Consider the following 22,943-nt stretch of genomic DNA (forward strand, 5'->3'; position numbering starts at 1 on the left):
ATCCCTGGAGTAAAACTGCTTTTTATTCCATTTGCAGATCGAGGTGAAACAAGCTTGATGTGCTTTATGTTCCTCAGACCAAACCCATACACCAATTTCCATTTTTAGTAAGATACATGTTTGTCATTGCATCTCTCCTAGGCACTCCTTTTAGTTATTACTAATTGGTTCTTGTAATAGTTATTTTATTTATTGTTTTGTTTTGATTTTTCAACTTGCTTTCATTGTGAGCAAAGGGTTTGAAAAGGGGGGTATTCTTTAGCCTATTTTTACCAGCTGTTTGAAACTGATTAGGTTATAACTCTTAAGATGTTGTTGATCAGGTCTCACCAATTGGATTTTGTTTTCTCATACAGTACGTGACCAAATACAGTAATTTTATATTTATGGATAAATATACAGAACATGTATATAATATGTTTGAAGCAAAAATAATCTTATTAATGATCAACATTCTTCATTTAAAGCAATACTATTCACTGTTTAGTACTTCTGTTAATTATGTATTGCAGAAGTACAGGGTGTAGCCAACATAATGTAAACAACAAGCAATACTAAATATGTATTAACTAATCAGAGATTGTGTGACCTTCTCCCTTCAGAACCTTCATTACTTATTGGAATACTGTTAAGCAAGTTTATGAACTGTTTCTAGTTGGGCATTTTTCAACAAGAAGGCCTCCAGTTCTTTGGGAGATTAAGGTGGTGGAAATGTACTCTGCACTCTGTGTTTCAGACCTTTGTATAAAGGTTCACTAAAGTTTATATCTCATGATAGGGGAGGCCATGAAAGGTGTTTGACTTCATCCTGGCGTTCATGAAATCATTCTTGAATCTGTTTAGCAGTGTGTATGGGGGCATTATTATCTTGGAATATGGGAAACAACATCTTCATTATAGAGTGCGCAAGGTCCCCTAAGATGACTTTGTATTCCTTGGCTGTAAGCTCCTTAAAATTGAAATGAATTAAATTAATACGTGAAAAAATTGTTTGAAATAAAGTGTGCTAGTATATTTTCATGTACCTGTACAGAAGTAACCAACTTGAGAAGAATAAGGAGCTGGACATAGGAAAATACAAAGTTTTCAAATATCTGATTAAAAGATAACAACATGCAAATGATTTACAAACTCTTTGCAGGCTCACAAAGAGAGCCATCTTGTGTCCATTTCATGCATTTTTGGTGACTATGAAAAGACCCTTGTACATTGTCTCCATTGTTTACTGTGGAACTTTTACTTTGTACAAAGTGTAGTTTTTAGTGATTGTATTTGTATTTAGGGCCTTCTTCATAGAGGTTTGTAAACTTAATGCTCTGAAAATGTAAAGGCAAATTAAATTCCCTGGTTAAGTGACAAAGCAAAGATGATTTCTTGAGATATGCAGCCATTACTAGACTTGTTAAACAATCAGTATTGTGACACACATTTGAAGCTTTTTTTATGTCTGACCACTCAAAAACATTACTTATAGCGTTTGTCTTGGAAACCTGATTGCCAGACTGAAATAAAATATTTGTGTGCAACATTAAACACTAAAAGTTCCCTTTGTGTCTTTCAGCCCCAGTCTCTGTAAGAAACCTGCAGGATTTGTCTCGCATTTACATTCGCCGCACGCTTAGAAACTTGATTAATGAGGAGATGCAGGCCAAAGGCACACCCCAGAAAATGCCCCAGAAACGCAAAAGAAGACGGTGCCGCAGGCATCGGATCAATACATATGTTTTTGTGGGAAACCAGCTCATCCCACAACCTGTAGAGAGTGAAGAAGATGAAAGAATGGAGGAAGATAATAAAGAAGAGGAAGAAAAAGATAGCAATGAGGGCTTGAAGCAAGAAGAACCTCCCCAGAATATGCTCAGAGAAAAAATCATGACTTTGCCTTTACCTGAATCACTAAAAGCATATTTGACATATTATAGAGAAAAATAACTCACTGCACTGACATTCATTCTGAAAAGCTGTAACACCTGCTGAGACTCTTTACTTTTTTTTCCTTGAAAATGTAGCATTGTTTTGATTTACCATGTAGGAGAAGCTGTTAAGATGAAAAGTTGCCACAAATTAAGTCACTGTCAATAATGTGCTGAGTATTAAGACTGGATTGATTTAGAAGAGTATTGAAAATCCTGTGTTTACTAGTGAACATGAGAAAAAAAAACTGTTTCAGTACTGTTTCATCAAAATAGAGTCCTCCAGGTCCTGTGGACATAGAATTTTCTACGTTTCACATATGTATTAGAAATAAGGATAAAAATGCATTTTGCCGATTTCAGACGGCTAAAACAAATTATTGTTGTTATAAACAAGCTTCAAATAATAGTATGTACCCACAAGGGTTTAGCACAAACATTTAGATGCTTTAAATAAAGTTTTTCTCAAGATTTCCAAAGCTTGTATGGAAAACCTTAAAAATGATTAAATATACTTTTGCAGACATTTTGCTATCATTTAAGTAATCAATCTTGAATACATAAGGTGTTACAATTATTTGAGTTTTTGCCTTTGATAAAATATGTAGATTTGTCTTGGCATATTGCGGAAATGCACTTTACTTCAGTTTTTGTTGGTTATGAGAACAGAACTATATCTACTTTTAAAGTAAATTTCAGAACAATGTTTTGGAGTAACAACCACAGTTAAATTGATCTTTTCCCTTCGATTTATAAAATTGGTGACTGTGGAACTCTGGGACCTTCATAGAAACAAGTTGGACTTTCCTAAATTTTGTAATTTTACTCTGTCTTTTTACTTGATGGAGTTTATATGTCAGTTGCACTTTCCTGAGTTTATTAGACTTTGCTGACTGGCGAAGTTTTGGGAAAGACAATGACAGGGGAGGGGTATTATGATAAAGATTATGTTAATATTTAGTATTATGTGTGGAGTAAATGAAAAAGGATTTGCTTAGGTGATCATTTGATGTGCAGGGATGCTTTTACATTCCTTAAGTGCTTAAAAAGACAGATTAGGTATAGTGAATGACCATGTTTTATTTGTATACAAAAGATTTTAGTCTACTTCTAGATACATGGCAATGCAGTGCTCCTTGATCACAACCAGCATTTTCATGTGTTTTCATGTGTAGTTCACCTGTTGTTTTTTCCTGATGTAGCTGAATATATACATGTAGGTTCTCTTTTTTTTACTTCATGTAAAAAAAACATGAAAAATAAAGAGATCTGTAAGGGAGGTGAGTAAAATAAAAGGCATGTTGTTAGACTGTGGGAGTTTCAACCTTGATAATATCCATTTGGCTCCAGCTACTGTAATGCCAGCAATGATCTTAAAAATGTTCTCCATTGCAGTGGATTATGGAAGCTGTAGATTTGTTTATTGTATTGTGTTGAGAGTCATTACCTCCCGTTATCACTGTATGCTGAAGAGGCCTTTCATTTTTAGTAGCAATAGCATACATAAAAAGCATTGGGATGTAGTTTCTTGGACACTAAATGTAATTAATATTGCTATGTAAATCCTGTATACTTGGTATCCATCTACAGGTATACACTGAAGTGATGTAGTAAATACTCCAGATTGATAAGCAAACATAGAAGCCAAATATATAACTTTTATAACTTTTGAACGTACATATACGTCCCCTTAAATGTCAAATATTTTGGCACTGGATTCACATTAGAACTTTAACATGTACACACTATTTAAAGAGTTTAATACTTTTGACAGTTAAAATTAGTCTTTTTTTGTACAGAAAGCTTTTAAACAATGGTTTCAGCACTCTCGGTCTTTGGGCCATTGATATGATAGGTACAAGAAGCAATAGATGTATTTTCATAGGTACATGTGTAACTTTTTTGATCATTGAAATATTACAGTATGGTGTTCATTTGTGTGAAGAATATGGATTCCTTAACATTGTTACAAATTATAAATTAATTCTTATGTGGATTCCTTGGTTTAAAGAACATTGATCAGCTTAATCCTTCAGCAGATGATAAATGGGGAACATTTTTAAATAAAAGTTATAGACAGTCATGTGTCCCTGTGTCATTTTATCATAGCATCTACTGTTTCAGATACGGTGGTACTTTATTAGTGTATTCACTTTAGGCAACAATAATAATTTACTTTAGTTCTTAGGTGGGCTTTAAATGTGATAAATCTTTAGTTTATGGTCTTTTAAAATGTCCTTTTGATTATATTTACTAAATTCACAACCGATAGTACTACACGGTATCACCTGTTAGTGCCATTTAATTCCAAAAATAAAATCCCTCAAAATAATGTACTTTTTTTAAAGATACTCATACTGTTCATACAAGCAGCGATCTTTGCAAATGATTTGTTCAAGGTTGAAACCAAAAGTTATTGCAAGAAGAAGATATATCAGGAATTTTATATATTATAATGCATATTAATAATAAAATGATTAAAAGTGTTTTATGAGAGTTTCTTCTTGGTCATTTAGAATAAGGATTCTTCCACAAAACTTATTTCTCTGTAAAATGAGGTTGGAAACCACTTAGTAAGGCTGGATATTTTGTCAACTTACAAGTTTTTCAACATTCCTAGGTGAAATGGCAAAAGCAGAGTGCACATCGTATTCATTAATTCTTCAAAACTGGTTATCCTAGTTCTAAGGATAACAACTGAAAGATTCTAACGAGGCAGCAATTGTCCTTTGTTATTCCTTAGTATACCAACGAGGATAAAGATTAGAAAGTGGAGCCAAGCAATTGCCTGTGAAATGTTTACTATATATTGTGGTTTAGGGAGATATATATTTGCTTGGAGGAAATATTATTTACAATTGCGAAAACATGCAAAACTAATGAACAAACAACTTGAAACAATCTTTTCCAAACCTACTCCACTACAAATCAGAGACAAGTCAATGTAAGACAACTGTAGTTTGATAATGTGTGAATATAATGTGTTTCTTTTTTAGTTATGCTTCTCCTTTAGAGCATAGTGTTAGAGAAACGGTCATTAGATCTGCTCCTTTTCATACCACACATTACCACAAGGGGGCAGTAGAGTTAAACTCAAATTTCTGTTCATTAAGTGCAAAGAAATAACAAGAAAGAGGTTCCCAACCCCCTGTCGTCCTTGATAGGCCACATTCCTACAGCTTTTTTAAGGTCTGTATGAACAGAAGCTACTGTAGGGATATAAAATCTACTAAACTACTCAAATTAAATCAATGATTAGTTGGATTAAGAATTGTGCTGAAATGCAAACCTGCAAGTCTCCCAGACAGGATTCGGAAACTCCTGTGATCATGATTCTAATGACTGCTGCTGTTCACTTCACTTCGATTTATTGGAATTAATGGTTTGCTTAATTAGACACTAGGGGCAGCATGGCATAGTGGGTATGTCTTTGGGCTCATAAGTGACAGGTTCTGTGTTCAAAACCCCATTGTACTACCTGCTGTTGTACCCTTGAGAAAGGTACTTTATTCCAGAAATGTTTTTTTACTGCCCTCATTCAGGGAGGAGTCACATGCTCTCTGATCACCTAAACTCTACCTCCGTGATAAACTGTCCTGATTGTGTGGCTCCGATATGGATTTTACCACTTTTTAATTAAATATCTATCATTTGCTTTGCTAAAAGATAGTTGTAAGTTATTTATAGGATAGAACCAAACTCATTATTATCTTTTTCCTATTATATATTAATATTATAATTGTTTACTCTTACAAAACTGCACTCATTCAGGGGCTAGTAGCTTATCAGATATCCAAGATCACTCAATTCATGAAATATCTGAGAGAGTCTGCGTCAAACAAGTTTGTCCAAAATTCCATTACCTGCTGTAAAAAAAAAAAACATCTTATTTTCAATTCAAATAGCACCTGCAACTAGGTTTCATGTGTCTCTGGGTCCTTATTTCATTCTTGGATGTTGAAATAATCCGAGGTCTGACAGCCTCAATGACTTCAATTCTCAATATGTAGGCACTAGGCCTTCAGTACAAGGTGTAGATTAGGAACTGGTTAAGGGATAGAAATCAGAGGGTAAAGGTAAAGTGGCTGTTTTGATTGTGGTGGTGATAATTAGTGGAATACAAGAAGGATCTTGTGATGGAGCAAGCTGGGACTTTGTTGAAGCCTCTTCCTTCTCTGCAGTAAATTGGATACACCTGCCTTGATTGTCTGATTGAATGGAATTCATCTGAGTGGCCCTGTGCGTAATTGAGACATGCTTCAGGTGTAGCAGCAGTTATCACAACAGCAGTCAGGTGCAGAGGATGAGAGCTGTGTCTAAGCTCCTGCAGTTCGGGGAGGGAGAGTGTGGTACTGGATTCCTGAATTTTAGAGCTTTTATGTGGTACAGGACTTGAATAAACATTCCTGTCCTTTAACATCAGCAGCCAGATGGCAGTCCTTACCAGTATTAGGTTTGAAGAGTTAGAGAGAGAAAATGAAGACTTGCAAGAATTTTTGTTTTATGGATTGGTTTTAGAAAAGAAAGATGGTCCCACAGAGAGTTTAGTAGTTCATTGTAGTGTGTAATGTATTCCTGGATTTAGTTTGATTTCTCTGTAGTCTTTATAGTGCAGTAGATTAGTAGTGTTTATATTTGGAAACTGGGTGCCAGGGGGTAAGATGTGCCTTGGAAGAAGCAGGGAAAGTGTATCTCACAGTGTGTGGAAGACTGACCATGGAAGGGTGACCCTGACTGAGAGTGTCTGAGGTTCTAGAGTAGGGATGAGACAGGATTCTTCCAGGTAAAGGGAAGACTGGGCATGGATGGGAGAGCCTGGTTGAGTGTGCCAGGGTTTCCAGGGAATGAAAGCTTATTTTGGTGAGGAAGAGAAGAGAATTCAGGAGTTTTTCAAGAATCAGTCTTTTCCAGTTCTCTGTGGAATAGAGGACTGAAGAGTGGGCTTCTCTGAAAGGGGGCCTACTGGTACATCCTAGGAGCCTGGAGAGGTTCCTCAAGCCAACAATGACAGATCACTGAAACATGCACTCCTAAAGTGAATGATTGGTACTGTATTTGGACCCATACACTTCCTAAATTATATGTGTTATCTAGATTCTTGTATAGTTTGTAAACTAGTCAAGATCACAGATAAAACCAAAACAGGAGGATTGCCAGATTACAAAAACAATATGGCTGCCCTGGAAAACAAGGTACATTCTGATGTGTTTAAAAGAATGTATTGAACAGAGAGGTCTCTGAGGAAACCTGATTATGCAAGTATACAAAATTATCAAAGGTATTGACATAGTTAATCCAATGTCATTTTTTTTTAGGAGCAGTGAAACACAGACCAAAGGACCCAAGTGGAAGCTATATAGAAGTGCATTTAAAACTGAGAGCAGGAGGCAATCTTTTTCATAAATATTTGTAAGAGTATGGAAATAACTAATCAGTATTTATCCAAGGATAAGATCCTTAGATCAAATAAACTGGCAACCATAATAATAATAATAATAATAATAATAATAATAATAATAATAATAATAATAATTGATTACACTTATATAGCGCTTTTCTGGACACTCCACTCAAAGCACTTAATAATAATTGCTTACACTTGAGGCTAGATGGATCAAGAGGTCTACTGCTGTATTTTGGACAGATTCTAATATTAAATTTTACCCATACTGTACAAGTAGCTTATTCTTTAAGTTCTGTGAATGTCAATTGTTTCTGCATTTGTGTAAACAATCCTTTTATCTGACTACCTCGTGTAAGGCAGTCACAATGGCCAAAATCAAGGTGGTAAAACTTTGTACAAATCTTTAATTCAAGCAAACAAAGACAAGAGCAATTCTAAGTCTAATCATTGTCAGTCCTCTTACAACATCAATATTCAACATCAATATCGACCAGGTCATTCTTAGTAATCATTACCCAGGCCTTCTTAAGTCTGGCACTTAAGAAATGGGCCCCAGGGTAGGATAAATAAAACAGTACTGTACATCAAAGGGGTGGAGGAGAATTTCAGTGGCAAGATGAAGAGAACATAAACGCTCAAAACCATGAGTCCGAAATCTGTGCCAGTAAATTGAACACTAAAGGTCAATTGCAACGAACTTCCAGAGTTAGTACGCAGCTGTGTACTACTGTAAGTTGCGGATTAGTTACTACGGTACTTTCTGGAGATCATCTCCAGCTCTGAGTTGGCTGAGTTCAGCTGAGTTTGTGCTCAATCCGGTTTCCAGGGCTCATCGTTGTCGTTGTATTAATTAGCATGAACTTCAGGGGACTGTGCATCAGAACATTTCAATTCATCTGATTAGTAGGTTAATACGTAGGCCACTTTAATATACAATTATTATTTTGTCTGTTTCTTGTTGTCCTTTTAAGCATCCTCCACTGTCTCCACAACATTCTTGATAAGCTCAATGAAATAAAGTTTCTGAGCCAATGTGTAGTTCTGAACACGAAGAGCCATGGTTGCATTTCTTTCTTACAAGCGAAATTGATTTATAGGCTATATACTAACGATATGTTCTAGTCAGCTGTGATCTTACACTTAATATTGTTTGCAAAGCTTTATCACTATAAGATATTTGAAGTATGAATTCTAAAACAATAGTTGGTCATCATGAATGAGTTTTGCAAACTGCTTGTGCAGCAAATAATTTCTGATCAATGCAATATTTTAAAACTATTATTAAAGTGATTCTAAATGACAGATATAATAAATGAACTAGCTTTATTACTCAATGGTCTTGGTAACAGTCCTGACCATCTGCCCTCCACAGTCTGCTCGGCCAGCAGCCAAAGGTAATGAGTGGGCAATTGGAACAAATCACAATGCTCCACAACAAGTGTTCTCGTTGCTTTCTTTTATAAAGTTATTACACCACATTGACAGAGTCACTCAAAATCTGCAAAGATGCTGAGCTACTATGATAGAGTTTTATGTGCTCGAAGAGCACAGTCTGCCCAAATTATATCCAGATGATATCGCAATTTGTATCCATTCATTGCATTTAGCGAACGGGAGTTTAAAATGCGGTACAGGATTTCAAAGAACGGTGTCAGAAGACGAATTAACATACTGAAGCTTCAACTGCGATCTCAGGGAAGAGGGGGGCATCCTTTGGACCCCACACACCAAGTTTTATTAACTCTGCCTTTGTTTTTCCACTGGATCTTTTTTCGTTGTGGTGGGGATATTAAAAAAGTACACCAGAGCACCGTTTGCCGCACAGTTCACAGAGTCACTGCAGCCATTGCATCCCTTCATTGCTATGCCAACCGAAGAGGAGCAAAAGGATATCTGCACTTCTCTTTTCACTAAAACTGGAATCCCAGGAGTTGTTGGTGCACATATTCCCATTCGCTTTCACAGGCAAAGGAAAGATCCCATTTACATCAACAGACGTGGGTATACTTCGATTGTCAGATGGTATGTGACCATAACCTGAGATTTCTCAACCTCGTAGAAGGATGGGCTGGCAGTTCACATGATGCTCGGATTTGTGACAGCAGTCGTCTGAAATCAGATTTTGAGGAAGGATTGTATTGTGGACTTCTCGTGAGTGACCGTGGTTATCCTTTATAACGGTATTTTCTAACACCTGTGCACAATCCTACAACATTACAAGAGCTGCGCAATAACAGGAGTCATAAAAATGCAAGAAGCCACATTGAACGAGCTTTGGGAATTTTAAAACAACGCTTTGCTTGTCTGTCATTTGGTTTGCGTACCAGTCCATCAAGAGCCAGCACCATCATCGTAGCATGTGCAGTCCTACACAACCTTGGGATTGACTGGGAAGAGCCGCCTCTTCCATCTCCAAGGCATCCAGCACACTCTGGCTGTTTCAACACAGTCATTACTGGACCATAGCCACAGAGAAGAGACAGTGTTCCGAAGATCTATCATAAATAATCACTTTTAAGATGCCGAGTTTTTTTCTTTAACGTATGCTTGCATTTGCCTACAGATATTATTCTCTGTACCACCCATTTCCTCATTATCCCTGCTTTCCTCTGATAACCACAAATATGGAGACCCATCACAATAAAATATTGAACAAATCTATTCAGTTGACTCCCAGATTTTACAGAACACATTAAAGGCTCACGCTCCATTTATAACTATTTGCTTAAGTGCTGTTCTCTTCCCTCCCTAGGATATCATAGTGATGGTATTATTTCCACTATATTTGGGTGCCTTCTAATACGATCCAGCGTTATTCCAAGTACGGTACTAAGTTGCTTAAATCATATGAAGAGGTGGTTTAAGTTAGTCAGCTACTTTAGTCACCTCTAGAGGAAAGCTGCTGTTACTTTGTGTTTGTTGCAATTGAGAACAGGTTTAGTACTGTGGTACGGACTAAGCAAAGTGGCAAAGTTCTCTGCAATTGGTCTTAAGGTGGAGCATAAGTTTAGACCGCAGCTGCGTACTAAGCACGGGTTGAACTCCTGTTAGTATGCTACTTTCAGTTTCGTTGCAATTGACCCTAAGGCTCTAGAGCTTAAGAAAGGGACTTGTCTAATAATTGGGGATATGCTAATTTATGGAATCCACAGGATAGAGACATATCTCATTATTTAGTGGTGCCACAGTTTGGAATACGGAAAAAAGATCATTTATTCCGATCATTATATTTTGTAAGATATTACCTTTTTTCCCCCTGTAAAATGTATCTTTTCTGGCTGTTGTTCTGTTTTTCTTGTAATCCTGAAGCGTAATGTTGTGTATCAGTACAATCTATTTTGAATAAATGTTCTACCTGTTTAAGTTTGCTGCATGGTTATGACTTCATTTCCAATCGGGCCAAAAAAAAAAACAAGAAAATAACTCTGGTTTTTAACCTTTCTTATGTTCTAATGTTCATATTTGTAGGTTTTTTAACATTTAATTATAATATTTCCTTACACTTATGTTGCGCTTTTCTGGACAGTCCACTCAAAGTGCTTTACAGGTAATGGGGACTCCTCTCCAACACCACCAGTGTGCAGCCCCACCTGGATGATGCGACGGCAGCCATATGGCGCCAGAACACTCACCACACATCAGCTATCAGTGGGGAGGAGAACAGAGTGATGAAGGCACTTCATAGATGGGATTATAAAAAGGCCATGATTAGTAACAGCCAATGGGAAATTTGGCTAGGATGCCACAATTCCCCTACTCTTTTCAAGAAACTCTCTGGGATTTTTATTGACCACGGAGAGTCAGGACCTCAGTTTTACATCTCATCTGAAGGATGGCACCTAGTGTCCCCATCACTATACTGGGGCATTAGGACCCATACAGACTGAATGGTGGGTTCCCCCTACCGGATCCACTAACACCTCTTCCAGCAGCAACCTTAGTACTGACCAGGCTCACACCCACTTAGCTTTAGTGGGTTGCCATTTGTGAGTTGCAGGGTGATACTGCTTTTCTGGTCAATATTGAATATGTGTTTGTGACAGACCTTTAATACCAGGTCAGCTCTTTCCAGGATATCAATATTTTCTTATAAATACTGTATATTGAAAAAAAAAAACATATTCTATATTTTCACAATATATCAAAATATGTTGTACACCTTTTCATTATCTTTCACTAATTTTCTAGAAGAAGACAATGATGAGCAAAAATCTTTAAATATTTGCATCATTTTCCTAGGTAGTTTTTCAAATTCTTTATAAGCAATTTGATATATACTGTACAATGCATTTTCTGCAACCTGCACATAGCACTTGACTGTATTACATTTTATTTACCAGTCCTGAATTGTGCCAAATATGTCGTTACAGATTATGCTATCATCCTGCTATTATATCACTTAGAAATGAAACAATTGTATCAGCAGAAATAGTGTCTAGATTAGTGATATTAATGTCAGAGTGAAGAGCGATCCCTCTCATGCTCCAGTACAGTAATTATTTCACTCAGTGTGAGGTTTCCCCTCTTATCAATCACTGCTCCCTTTTTCTGACCATAACTAAATTCTTAAGCCACACGCCTACATTTTGGGTTGCCATACTGCTCATTTTAGTACATATTTTTATGCGCAAACTGAATATGACTACCCTAAAATTGTAAGTATTAAACAAACGCTCCCCTTTCGACTTCGGCGACCATAGGTTGGAGACGAGACGACTTTCAGGGTCACTGACAGTTCTACAGCACATGTCCTTTTCATTCATTCATGCTAGTCACAGACCAGGTAACGCTAGGAAGATAGAGAGCTAGCATTCTCTGGCTCTCTGGTGGGGATTGAGGAGGTCGCTTTCCGGTTTTATATCGGGAAAACGGCAGGAAAGGGTAAGCGTGGGGTAAAAGGAGAGAGAGAGAGAGAGGTCGTGGGGAAAGTCCAACGAAGAAGGGACTGGATAGTTACAATATCTTTCTCATGCAGTATATAATATCACTGTTATTCAGTGGAACAAGTAATAGGTTTATTCCATGCTGAAAAAAAGAGAAGAAAGAGAACACAACGTTTCGGCCGCGGAGCCTTCTTCAGGTGTGAGCACCTGAACTGTTATTCAGTGTCCCTAATGATTGTTTAATCTAAGGAGTCGAAGAAAACCTTTGTTTTTATAAATCTTTGATATTTGATTTAGAATTATAATGTGATACTTTTGCTCCTGTTAATGTGTTGAAAAGCATTAAATAAATGTCCTAAAAACACAGTCTTATTATGTTCCTCAATGTTTCTCTGAGGCTTTTAAAATATCACCCTTGTCATTCCAGACTGTGGATACTTTTCTTTTTATATTTTTATATTCTGTTTTTGTTGTTGTTTATAATTGTCACTTGCTGTGGGTATATAGTAAATTAATTAAAACGATCATTTCCATTTGCCTTCTTCGGTGATATTACTAACACTAACGAAGACAAATCCAAAACATAATTTCTGCATAATACCGTAAGTATCACTGTAGTCTTTTGAAATCAGGAAACTACGTATGCTTTTCCTAAGCATGGTGCTGTAAGTGGACATCAACTTACAAATTCTTGGTCCCCTATTTGTCTTCTTCACTGTATCTTACCAGACTTTCTGAGCTTTTGTTCTCCTACGCTACTAGGAAGCCTTTGCTGTGTCTGTGATGTTGTCTTCAAGTGGATTTTGCTTTATTTCGCATAGCTACAGGTGTAATTCTGTTTCAATATTACAATCATGCCAATCCGTGTAAAAATGTCTGCCTGGAGTTTCTTTTAAATAGTATAGTGCAATACTAGCCTGTGTGTATTTTAATTTTATTTCAGAAAGAAATCACCTGCCAGTCTGAGCCTAGTTCTAGTGTGAGTCTCCCATTGCTAATCTCCACTTTGTCCTATACAATTTTAACAGTTCTATGCACCACCTTAAAGTAATAGTGGAGACCTATCAGGGGCATTGCGCGTCGCTGGGGTTTCGGAAGACTGTTATGTAATGTGATCCTCCTGTCTGTATTGGGTGGTACTTATTTTCTTGGCTCAAGCTTTCAGAAAAGTTACACTTATGTTCAGTGGAGCTCCAGGACGCTGCCAGGGCGCATAACACAACGAAGAAGATGGAACCAAAACGACTTCGGTTTTCGTGTATTTTTCTGTCTTTTGCGTTCTCTTTCCCCCTGTCCTCGACCTGTCCTAGTCGGTGTCTTTGTGTCAGAACCACAGTGCGTTGCATGCACTTGATGCTGGACCACATCCCCAAAGTATCACCACAGACTACTATCCTGTAAGTGCTAAACTATTTTTGTGCGACTTATTTTACATACATTGTAAAGTAGTGGATAGAACAGATTTTAATTGACCGTATATATAAATATTACCTTTAAGGTTATGAATACGACCAGCTGTTATTTAATTCGCATACAGGTATTTAATAACATCATTGTGAGGGACGAACGTTGCTGACGGAAAAGCTTTTTTTGAGTGAGGCATGATACTTGTATCTCTTGGTCTTATTTCAAGACGTTTTTATAATGGATCAGAAAGGACCTTGATTTCTAAGACTTTTAAAAAAACAATAGAAACACTCGAAATGTTTATGGAGCTGGAAGATCTTATTGTCAGATTTCTAAAGGTAATTAATGCGGGTCTTTGTGTAGGTCGAATTAAATAACCGCCTTCTAAATTTATAATGATCAGAGGTACTGTATTATAATAACACTTGCACTGAGCAGACCTGCTGTAGATAAAATAACGCAACAGATTTTATAGGTTGTGCAGTGAATAAAGGTAGATGATATTTTGTATTAGCAAACAAAAATGGTAATATATTTGCAACACGAATTGCCAAACAATTCTTACATTTCCTTGTTCTGAAACGTTTTTACAAAGCCTTTAATTTTGCGTTCACTTAGTACACAGATATATGTAAGACTTTAATGCCTATATAACAAAGTACACCGACCTATCTTAGTAAATGGGTAAACAGATACCGGTCATGTACAGTAATTAGCATATCGGTAAAGTAGAGCTGCAGGCCAGAGAAAACATCTGTCTGTAGACAGCTATGCTCCAATCAAAAACATTACAAGAACTGATGTGTTTTAAATAAGGAAGCACAGCTGTCTAACGTAGTGTTCTCATAATTCTGCAATGCAACTTATTGGAGTTTATTATTTATTGCACTTTTAATATTTAGTTTGTTTTAAGCAACACAAATAAGAAATATTCTTTTGATTGCTGAACATCCACAACTGATGCCCCTCTCAAAGCTACAGAGAAGGACAAGTGTACAGTAGATTTGTTTCCTGATTGAGTGACATGAGTTGTTTCTGGGCAGGGGTGCCTCTGATTGTGGTGTTTGCAGTTTCTTTGTGTGTTGTGGTTTAATTGCTGGGTTTGCTGGTTTCTTTGCACTATTCAGAGGCACAATAGGATGATCGGTTAAATTGTACATTGCAATACATTCTTGAGTTACAGTGCTACAGTACTGACCCTGCTACAGCATAAGGTTAAGGTGAAGAAGACGTCCATTTCCCGAACACACTGAACAGAATAATATATAGTAGAGAAGAGGAAACCCAAGCTCTGTGTCCACAAGAACATCTTTTAACAACGTGGGAGGCAAAGGAAAAAGAACAAGATATACACTACTGCTCGTAGTGTGCATTGTTTTCCATTGCTTTTGGATTTTTTTCTCAGTTTTGCATTTACTTTATTGTTTCTCATCTTAATGTTAGTACTGTATATGCAAAAGGCATCAGCAAAGAGTTTTGATGCACAGAGACAGTTTCCCCATTACAAATTCTGTTTAAAAGTGGCACCTGCTGATTTCATTAGAATTGGTTTCCCACTCTTAATGTATAATGGTTGGTGTCAGTGGGGGAATAGTTCATGATTTCCCAGACGTACCAAAATATGTTACATCTTGGGTGAAGCATCTTCACTAAACTTCCTTTTCAGACCCTGTTTAATATCTAATTTCAGTCAAGTCTTTTATTTGTGATTCTTTCAGCTTTGGGATCAAGTATTACATGTAATGAATTAGTCTTTGATGTCTAGGTGACTTAAGTAGGCTCCATGAATCTTAAATAATCTGTCACCATAATCCAATCGTTCCAATGGTTCCTCCAGGGTGAAAGTGTAGAGGAAGCTTTAGGGTTATTTTAACAATACAAACATAACCACACATTCAAAACAGTTTTGAAAATAACTTTTATTATTTCACGGTAAAAAAAGACATGTTCGACCTGCAAAGTCTTCTTCAGATACTCTTCTTCAAAAGTACTTTTCTAGTTCTTGCACTTGAAACATATTAATGTAGTAAAGCAACAAGAAGAGGTTAATTCCTCCCTGAAAAGTAAAAAAAAAATAAATCAGCTCTGCAAGGTGAAGGGGTGAATATCAATGGGAGATGAAAAAGTGGTCAAAGACATGGAAAACTCAGTGACGAACTCCAGAGAAAAGGTGGAATGTACAAATCTGCAAATGATTGGATGGATTTAGAAAGAAATTAGTCAGTCAATCGTACACACTGTAGCTGGCAGAAGGTACAAAGATAGTTTTGTCTTCTGGTGCATCTTTGAATCTCTTTGAACAAACACAGAAAGATCAGTGGCAATCATGGGCAGGAATATTGATATGTCCTGCACAAAATAAAAGTTACTAAAGGGCTAGTTTGAATGCACACCGGTCCTTTATTTTGTTGTGATTCATTTAAGTCTGCCCTCTCCTGAGTACAGTACCTCGTGAAAGTTGTAAGTCAGACTGTTTCAGCTTGGGATATTGTATCACCTTGCTCTCTATTCTGATTTTCTTACTGCCTTTATTTTGCCATCCTGTTCTTGTTTATCTTTTATAAATGGTGCTTTAATACCTATACTTAATAGAATATAATGCAGTATTTTATAGTGTTTTATTTTCTTATCAGATTGATATAGAAGCTAGAAACTTGTATTGATTAGCTCAAGAGCTGTGCTCACATGGGCATGACAGGTTAGTGGTGGTAATTTAAAATACTGAGGAATCTGATTATCCTTCCACTAAAATTTTGAGTATTTGAATATTTGACCTCTGATGGGAAGAACAGCTCTTCAACATATTAACTACAATCAGCCTTCTTATAGTATAGTCATTTTATTTTTGAAGGTTTAAAATGTAATTCAATATTATTAAGATAGGCCTAATAAATCTAGAAATTAATAAGGACGTCTTCTGGTTGAGTTAAAATTTGCATAACTTTTATAGTATCTGTGAGATACCAGTTCTGCAGACTAATGTAACGTTTATTAGTAAAGCATTTTGACTGTATTTTAATTTTTTTCTGAGCAATATGGTTTTTCAGTAAGATTAAACAAGACAGACTTTTACCTCATATTTGCTTTTGGTGATTTCGTGCTGTGGCCTTATACATATACATATACATATACATATACATATACATATACATATACATATACATATACATATCAGCTATGGTCTTGCATGAACATTTCAGCATGATTGACTGTGACTGCTCAATTAGGAGAAGCTAAATCTGGAACTAAGAGTAACTGCAAATTCAGTGGTGGTATTCATGTTTCACCAAATTGACTGGTATTACAGGCTTCTGTTACTTAAGTAGTGTCACATCCATTAGTCTAACAAAAGTACTACGCAGTACTATATGTAGTAATTATCTAGCAATTTTCCCACTTATTGTTACATTATAAAACCAGAGCTGCAGTCAAGCATCAGAACATTCTACAAAAATGAAAAATAACATGCGATGATAAAAGAAAATAGCATTATGTAATGTGTGTTTCTGGAAGACTGACATTTCTGTACAGGTTTTTAACTAAACATAGGTGTCTTTTTGAAGTCATTGATCTTGTAGCTAAAGATAATAACATATACAGTATGAACACATCTATCATGTTATCTTTATTACAATCTTTAATTTATTTAATGGTTTTTCCATTTATAAATGAAAAATAACCATTTTGTAACAATCATTTTGTAAATAGTCTGTATTCACTGTGATTGAACATATTTTATGCTCCTAATTGAAATTCAGATTCTTTTTCCATTTTCAGTCTGTTTGAGCTGATCGAAACCTTTAGATGTACTGTATGTATTCATCATGCAAGGAATAAGCATTTACCTGTTCCTTTGCATTCTATGCGTGGTGATGCAGTTACTTACTGTACTTGAACTTCTTAAAATTATGTATATGTTTTCTAAAATATGTACTGTATACAGCAGGGTAATTTTGAACTTTTTAGAAACAAACATCTGTCATATTGGAGGCTGTCGGAAGTTGTTCTTCCATAAAGCACCAAATGTGTAACATACCCCTGACCTCTAGAAACAAATGAGACCACTTTAATTCTACAGCCGTTTAGAAAAACACAAATTCTTAATAAAGACAACAAGTAAGAACACATCAAGGTCATATTCTTTGATGCATTTGGTTCTTCCTGGAAGAGCTACTGTTTTGTATCCAAAATAACAGACATATGTTAACATTTTACTTTTAAACTACAGTACATTACAATTTGTCCTCTGGATCTCAGATTTTTGGAGAAAACAATCAGATGGTACTTAATCATTTGGAAATCCCAGTAAATAAAGTTATTTAAGATTAAATTGAGAGGTGTACCTGATCTTTTTTAAAGACTTCACATCTATTTTTCTGTGCATATTTTAATGGACAAGAAGTAGCTTGAACATAAGGAAATGGGTATGAGAATATTTGTTGCTGGTTGAAAGCTATGCACAAGTAACATCAACTCCAAGACTTGTTAATTACCTAAAAGGACAGTTATCAGAACATTTATTGAGTTATAGTGGAATATAATAAATGTAAAAAGACAAATCCTTTCAATTAGTCTGAAAGAACTGATAGTTTTCTATTCATGCCCTCTATTTTGTCAGATCAACAGTGGTTAATTGACTTGGTTCACTGCCATTACCCTTGGACCAGCACGGGAGGGATGAGGGCTGTGCAGTCACTATTAGAATCATCACTATGTGAGAAGAGTAATCTGCTTCTTGAACACACTGTGAGCCCCACACAGCGCATTTAGACTTAGCATGTTAGGAGGGCTTTAGTGCTTTCTGGCACCACCACAGGTTCATAGACATCTGGCAAAATGAGGATACCCAGCGTGAGTCATCCCCACCCAAGCCCTTGGCACTCATGCCCAGACTCAAAATGGCAATATCTAAAGAGCAAAGTATACACTCAGAATGATTACCTTTATTGCTTGAACCTCTCTGGTACCCTCTGATCCTGATTCTTTACCATGCACAATGGAATATACTAAACATAGTGTTAGTGTGATTGCATATATCTGTGAGGCAGTGAGGAGGAGAACACTTATTTTTCTATCACTGCACCAAAGATATGTTAAAAAGCCACCTGATTCTGTTAGAGACTTTTTGAGAGCAGACAAAACAGGATAGCTTATAAACACCCACTTGTATGAGTCAGATGGAAATGAGACTTGACAGGTCAGAAATGACCTATGATCCAGAGCATGCCTTACAGGAACTTCAGGAACTCCAAACATCTTTCAGAAGCATGTCAATGTTTTCCTTTGGGCTGTAACATTCAGGAGGCTGCACTGGCAGTAGAAACAAGCTCCAGTCAAGGCTGCATGTTGTTCTGTATAAATGACAATACAGCTTAAAGTACTCAAAAGTTTAGAAGGAGGTCAATTACATACAGTAGTACACTCACAATATTTATTAATGCATTTTACTTTGAGTGATTTTTAATATGAGTTTAAAAAGCTTTGCTCGTTAACAAAAACCTAAAATGAATAGTTGTGTTTTAAACATTCATATAGAGTCTTGGATATCTTAGAATAATTAGGGAAAGCATATGTTCAAAATCATTATAAAATGTTGTTGTGTGTCTTGTATTGTCTTGGAATGAGGTTTAGCAGTGAAGACAGAAAAGAAAACAAAGACCCAACAGCTTTCAGGCAATCTACCGCTCTCAGATTTTTAAATTGATTTTAGTGACTATTTTTTAGTGCAAATCTGCTGTCTCTTAAGAACAGTTTATTTGTATCCCCTTTATATAGAGGAGCAGCTTGTTTTGGGTATTTATGAACTGTTGTATCATTTAGTTTGGTCTGTGACATCTCTGCAGAAAAGACCCAGATTTTGTCATTTTGAAATCACTGAAGATTCATACATTATAATTATGAACTAAATATTAAGCTATGTACAAAACACTATAGTAAGGCCTTGGGAATTACTATTTGAAAGATGACATAACCTGTAAATATAAATGCTACATAGGCAACATTGAAATAAAAAAACGCACAAACTTGCTGTTCATCCTGTATTGTATACTAATTGTCTGTTTCACAACACTTGAAAAACCTTGTCAAAACACCAACACTAAGCTGCAAAAAAAAAACATTTACAGGTGAAACCAAAGCACCACTCATCCAAAATTTGTAATCACAATACAAACATAGGAGGAACATGATAGGAGTAAATTTATGGGGCAGCCTAACTCTTATCCTAGCTGTACTTTAAACATACTATTCGTTTAATGCTGAAATATTTTTAGGAGGGAATATTTATGTGATGCGTGTACATGAGTGAATGGGATTAATATGCTCTATAAAATCTCTGTGGAATAACTTGGGATAACATGGTTCTCTTGGCTGTGTTAGTGATCGTGGAGTAACAACAGGAACCTCTCCTAATATTAAGCAACATTTTCTAGATAGTGAATTGAACATTAGAAGAGGTTTAAACACATTTTCTTCAATTGTATAACGGCTGAAACGTTGTGTTTTCTTTCTTCTTTTTTCAGCATGGAATAAACCTATTACTTGTTTCTTTGTAGTATATATTATGTTATTATGTTATATTATATTATATATATTAACATATTATGTTATGTTATTATGTTATATTATGTTATGTATTTCACACTCCTTTAATATTGCTTTTAAAAGTTCTAGCCTTACAAGGTATTATACAGCCTGTTTGTATCTTTTGATACCATTTGTATCATGGTTATGCAGAGTTAAAATGACAAAGTTACCATGTTTGTGTTTGTTCGTACACAACCTGGATACTTTTAAGTAGGATAATTTGTCGTAAATAAATATTTTTAAAGATGAAGATTTTTTTTCAAATGCATCTCACTTACTCATTAAATGTTCACTTGGTAGGCTTGTGAATGTTACCTGTTTGAGCAGCCTATGTAATCGGTTAAGTTTCCAAAGTAGATTTATTGTACATAGTTAATTGTTGATATTAATTAATAATAACTTATTATGTTTAAGTGTGGAATTAATGAGTGAAAGGGTACAATATACATGAATTCCATTCACTCTTATATAAGGAGAAAGTTTTTTTTTCACTTAATGGGTTTCTAATTGAAGGGTTTTTTAAACAAGGACTCAAGTGTTGGTGGTTTTATGTGAATTTAAACAACACAAAATCACAGCCTGTATACCAAAGAAAGAAAGAAAGCTAATTGCCAGAATTTCATTACATCATGCAGGAAAAGTTTAATCCTTTGAGATACTGTATGTGGTCTGTTTTTTTTAATGGAGTTTTAAATTTTGGTCCTGCTCCAGTAGACAGAGCCTCTCCTTGAGCTTCTTTGTGTGGACAATAAATAAATGACTTAATAAAACACCAATATGTAAATGTCACATACCTGCATTAGTCATGATAAAAACATTAGTCAAGCCCATATATTACTGAATTCTTATTGACCTTTTAACAGGTAGATATTAATTATGCAGCATTCATGAAAATCCCAGTCCCTGTCCAATTTGAACAGCCATAATTCGTAGAAATTTCATGCCAAAATTCATATTGCAGTATATCTGCAGTCACCGTTAGAGTGATTCACAAGATTCACCCAACATTGTCGAAACAGTGTGAAAACTAGAGGGCATGTGAAGAACAGCAAAGAAAAAAAACGTCTGAAAACTCTCCTCAATTCTGTGCTGAATGTCCATTAGAACATTGTTCAGTTTTAAGGAGGTTTAATGAAAAAGAAAACACACGTATATGTCACATGTATAAAAAAAAAAACAAAATACAGGCAAGGTAGTCCTAAAATTCCAGTAGAGGGTCATTGGGGATGCTGAAGATTAACCCGACAAGCAACAGGTTCAAGGTGTGATAAATGCCAGTCCATCGCAGGGCACAGACAAACACACACAAGCTTACTAGGGCCATTTTTTCCCAGAAGCAAACTAACCTACCAGTATGTCTTTGGACTGTGGGAGGAAACTAGCGTACCTGGAAGAAACCCATGCAAACATGGGTAGAACATACAAACTACATATAACCCAGCAATTGGGCCCAGGATCCCAGCCATACAAGACAGCAATGCACACCATTGTGCCACTATACCACCAGAATTGAGTCATTTCGATAAATATCTTCAGAGTATCTATAAGTTATTTTTATAAAGGCAAACACAAACTTCTTTTCATCTGCCTGTTATCTCGGGACTTCACTCAGATCTGATGTTCAAAGTTTTACAGATCTTTTATACATTCCTCAGCTACTACCTGTACTGCAGTAACATGTTGTTACGGGTTAGTAGTGAGGACCCTATGCAGAAAACCAGGGCGATTTCCAGAAGTGTAGTCGATAGAACAATCCGAGGTCTGAAAGCCGAGGGTAGACAAGCCAGTGCAAAAGTACAAAACCATAAGCGATGCCGTAAGCCATAAGGAATCCAAGAGTCGAAACCAGAGCAAGATTCAAAGTACCAAAACCAAAACACCAGGAGACGTAGTCGAAAAACAAACCAGGATCAGGAAGCCAAAAACCAAGTAGAAAGTAATCGCAAGAATAAGAGTAGCTCTAGCCAGGAAGAACCCCAATACTGAGCACAGGGGAGACTGTGAAGCAGCATTAAATAGGCTGGGGAAAATGGGCTAACTGGGGACTGTGGTGGAATGCAAGGAGGAATGCCGAGTCCTCTGGGGGCGTGGCGTGACACATGTCTGCAAACTTCATCAAAGCTCAAATGTGATCACTACACATACAGCAGCTGTAATGTTTTCTTGCTTTCACTATGGATCATATTATAGTATATATAGTGAATTAAAGGTGTTTAAATTTACCTGTGGTAAATATAATTTGACCACCTCTTACCTAACCACTACTTTTAGCCATAATTCAAGTATGGCATTCTGATAGCCTGACGTACGCTGACGTCCTTGTACAGTACATAACTTGTATGAAACATTGTCTCCTGACAATTAAACATTAAATATATTTAAAAGATTTCATCTTGCTAAAACAAATGTTTCAACTCAATTGTACTGTACATCTTAAGCTGTCTTGTCAAAGCAGGGACAAATTATAGTACAGAAAGACAAAATGAACAATCATAACTCTTGGCTGTCGTGGTCCTTGAGGGAGGTCTTTTTAATACTAAAAGCCTTTTAACAAAGAAATTCTGTATTTTTAGCAGAAGTGTACTGAAGATGAAATTTCATTTGTCAATATAATTACAAACAAAAATGTACAGCTTTGGTAATAACATTTGCAGTTATAGCTGTGTTTCAAAAGCTTTTTAGTTGTTTCTTATTTTAGTTTTCTGGTCATACAGTAAGTGCGTTTGACACATACTGTATTACATTATTTAA

General features: G+C 36.0%; 2 protein-coding genes across 8 annotated transcripts in view; both read left to right on the forward strand.

Annotated features, from left to right (window-relative positions):
- pcmtd1 (protein-L-isoaspartate (D-aspartate) O-methyltransferase domain containing 1) overlaps positions 1-3,220 on the forward strand; it is a 29,888-nt gene extending 26,668 nt beyond the window's left edge. For all 7 annotated transcript variants that reach the window (XM_088642463.1, XM_088642467.1, XM_088642465.1 and 4 more), the window contains one exon: positions 1,562-3,220. In XM_088642463.1, coding sequence (XP_088498589.1) covers positions 1,562-1,932 — 371 coding nt within the window. In that variant the 3' untranslated portion in view covers positions 1,933-3,220. The remainder of the gene's footprint in view (positions 1-1,561) is intronic.
- A 10,074-nt stretch (positions 3,221-13,294) lies between these two features.
- The window catches only part of LOC148655679 (peroxidasin homolog), a 70,160-nt gene continuing 60,511 nt past the window's right edge, over positions 13,295-22,943 (forward strand). The window contains exon 1 of the mRNA XM_088642469.1: positions 13,295-13,597. Coding sequence (XP_088498595.1) covers positions 13,431-13,597 — 167 coding nt within the window. The 5' untranslated portion in view covers positions 13,295-13,430. The remainder of the gene's footprint in view (positions 13,598-22,943) is intronic.

This window comes from Lepisosteus platostomus, chromosome 8 (assembly GCF_059453375.1).
Source record: "Lepisosteus platostomus isolate fLepPlt1 chromosome 8, fLepPlt1.hap1, whole genome shotgun sequence".
Taxonomy (NCBI): domain Eukaryota; kingdom Metazoa; phylum Chordata; class Actinopteri; order Semionotiformes; family Lepisosteidae; genus Lepisosteus; species Lepisosteus platostomus.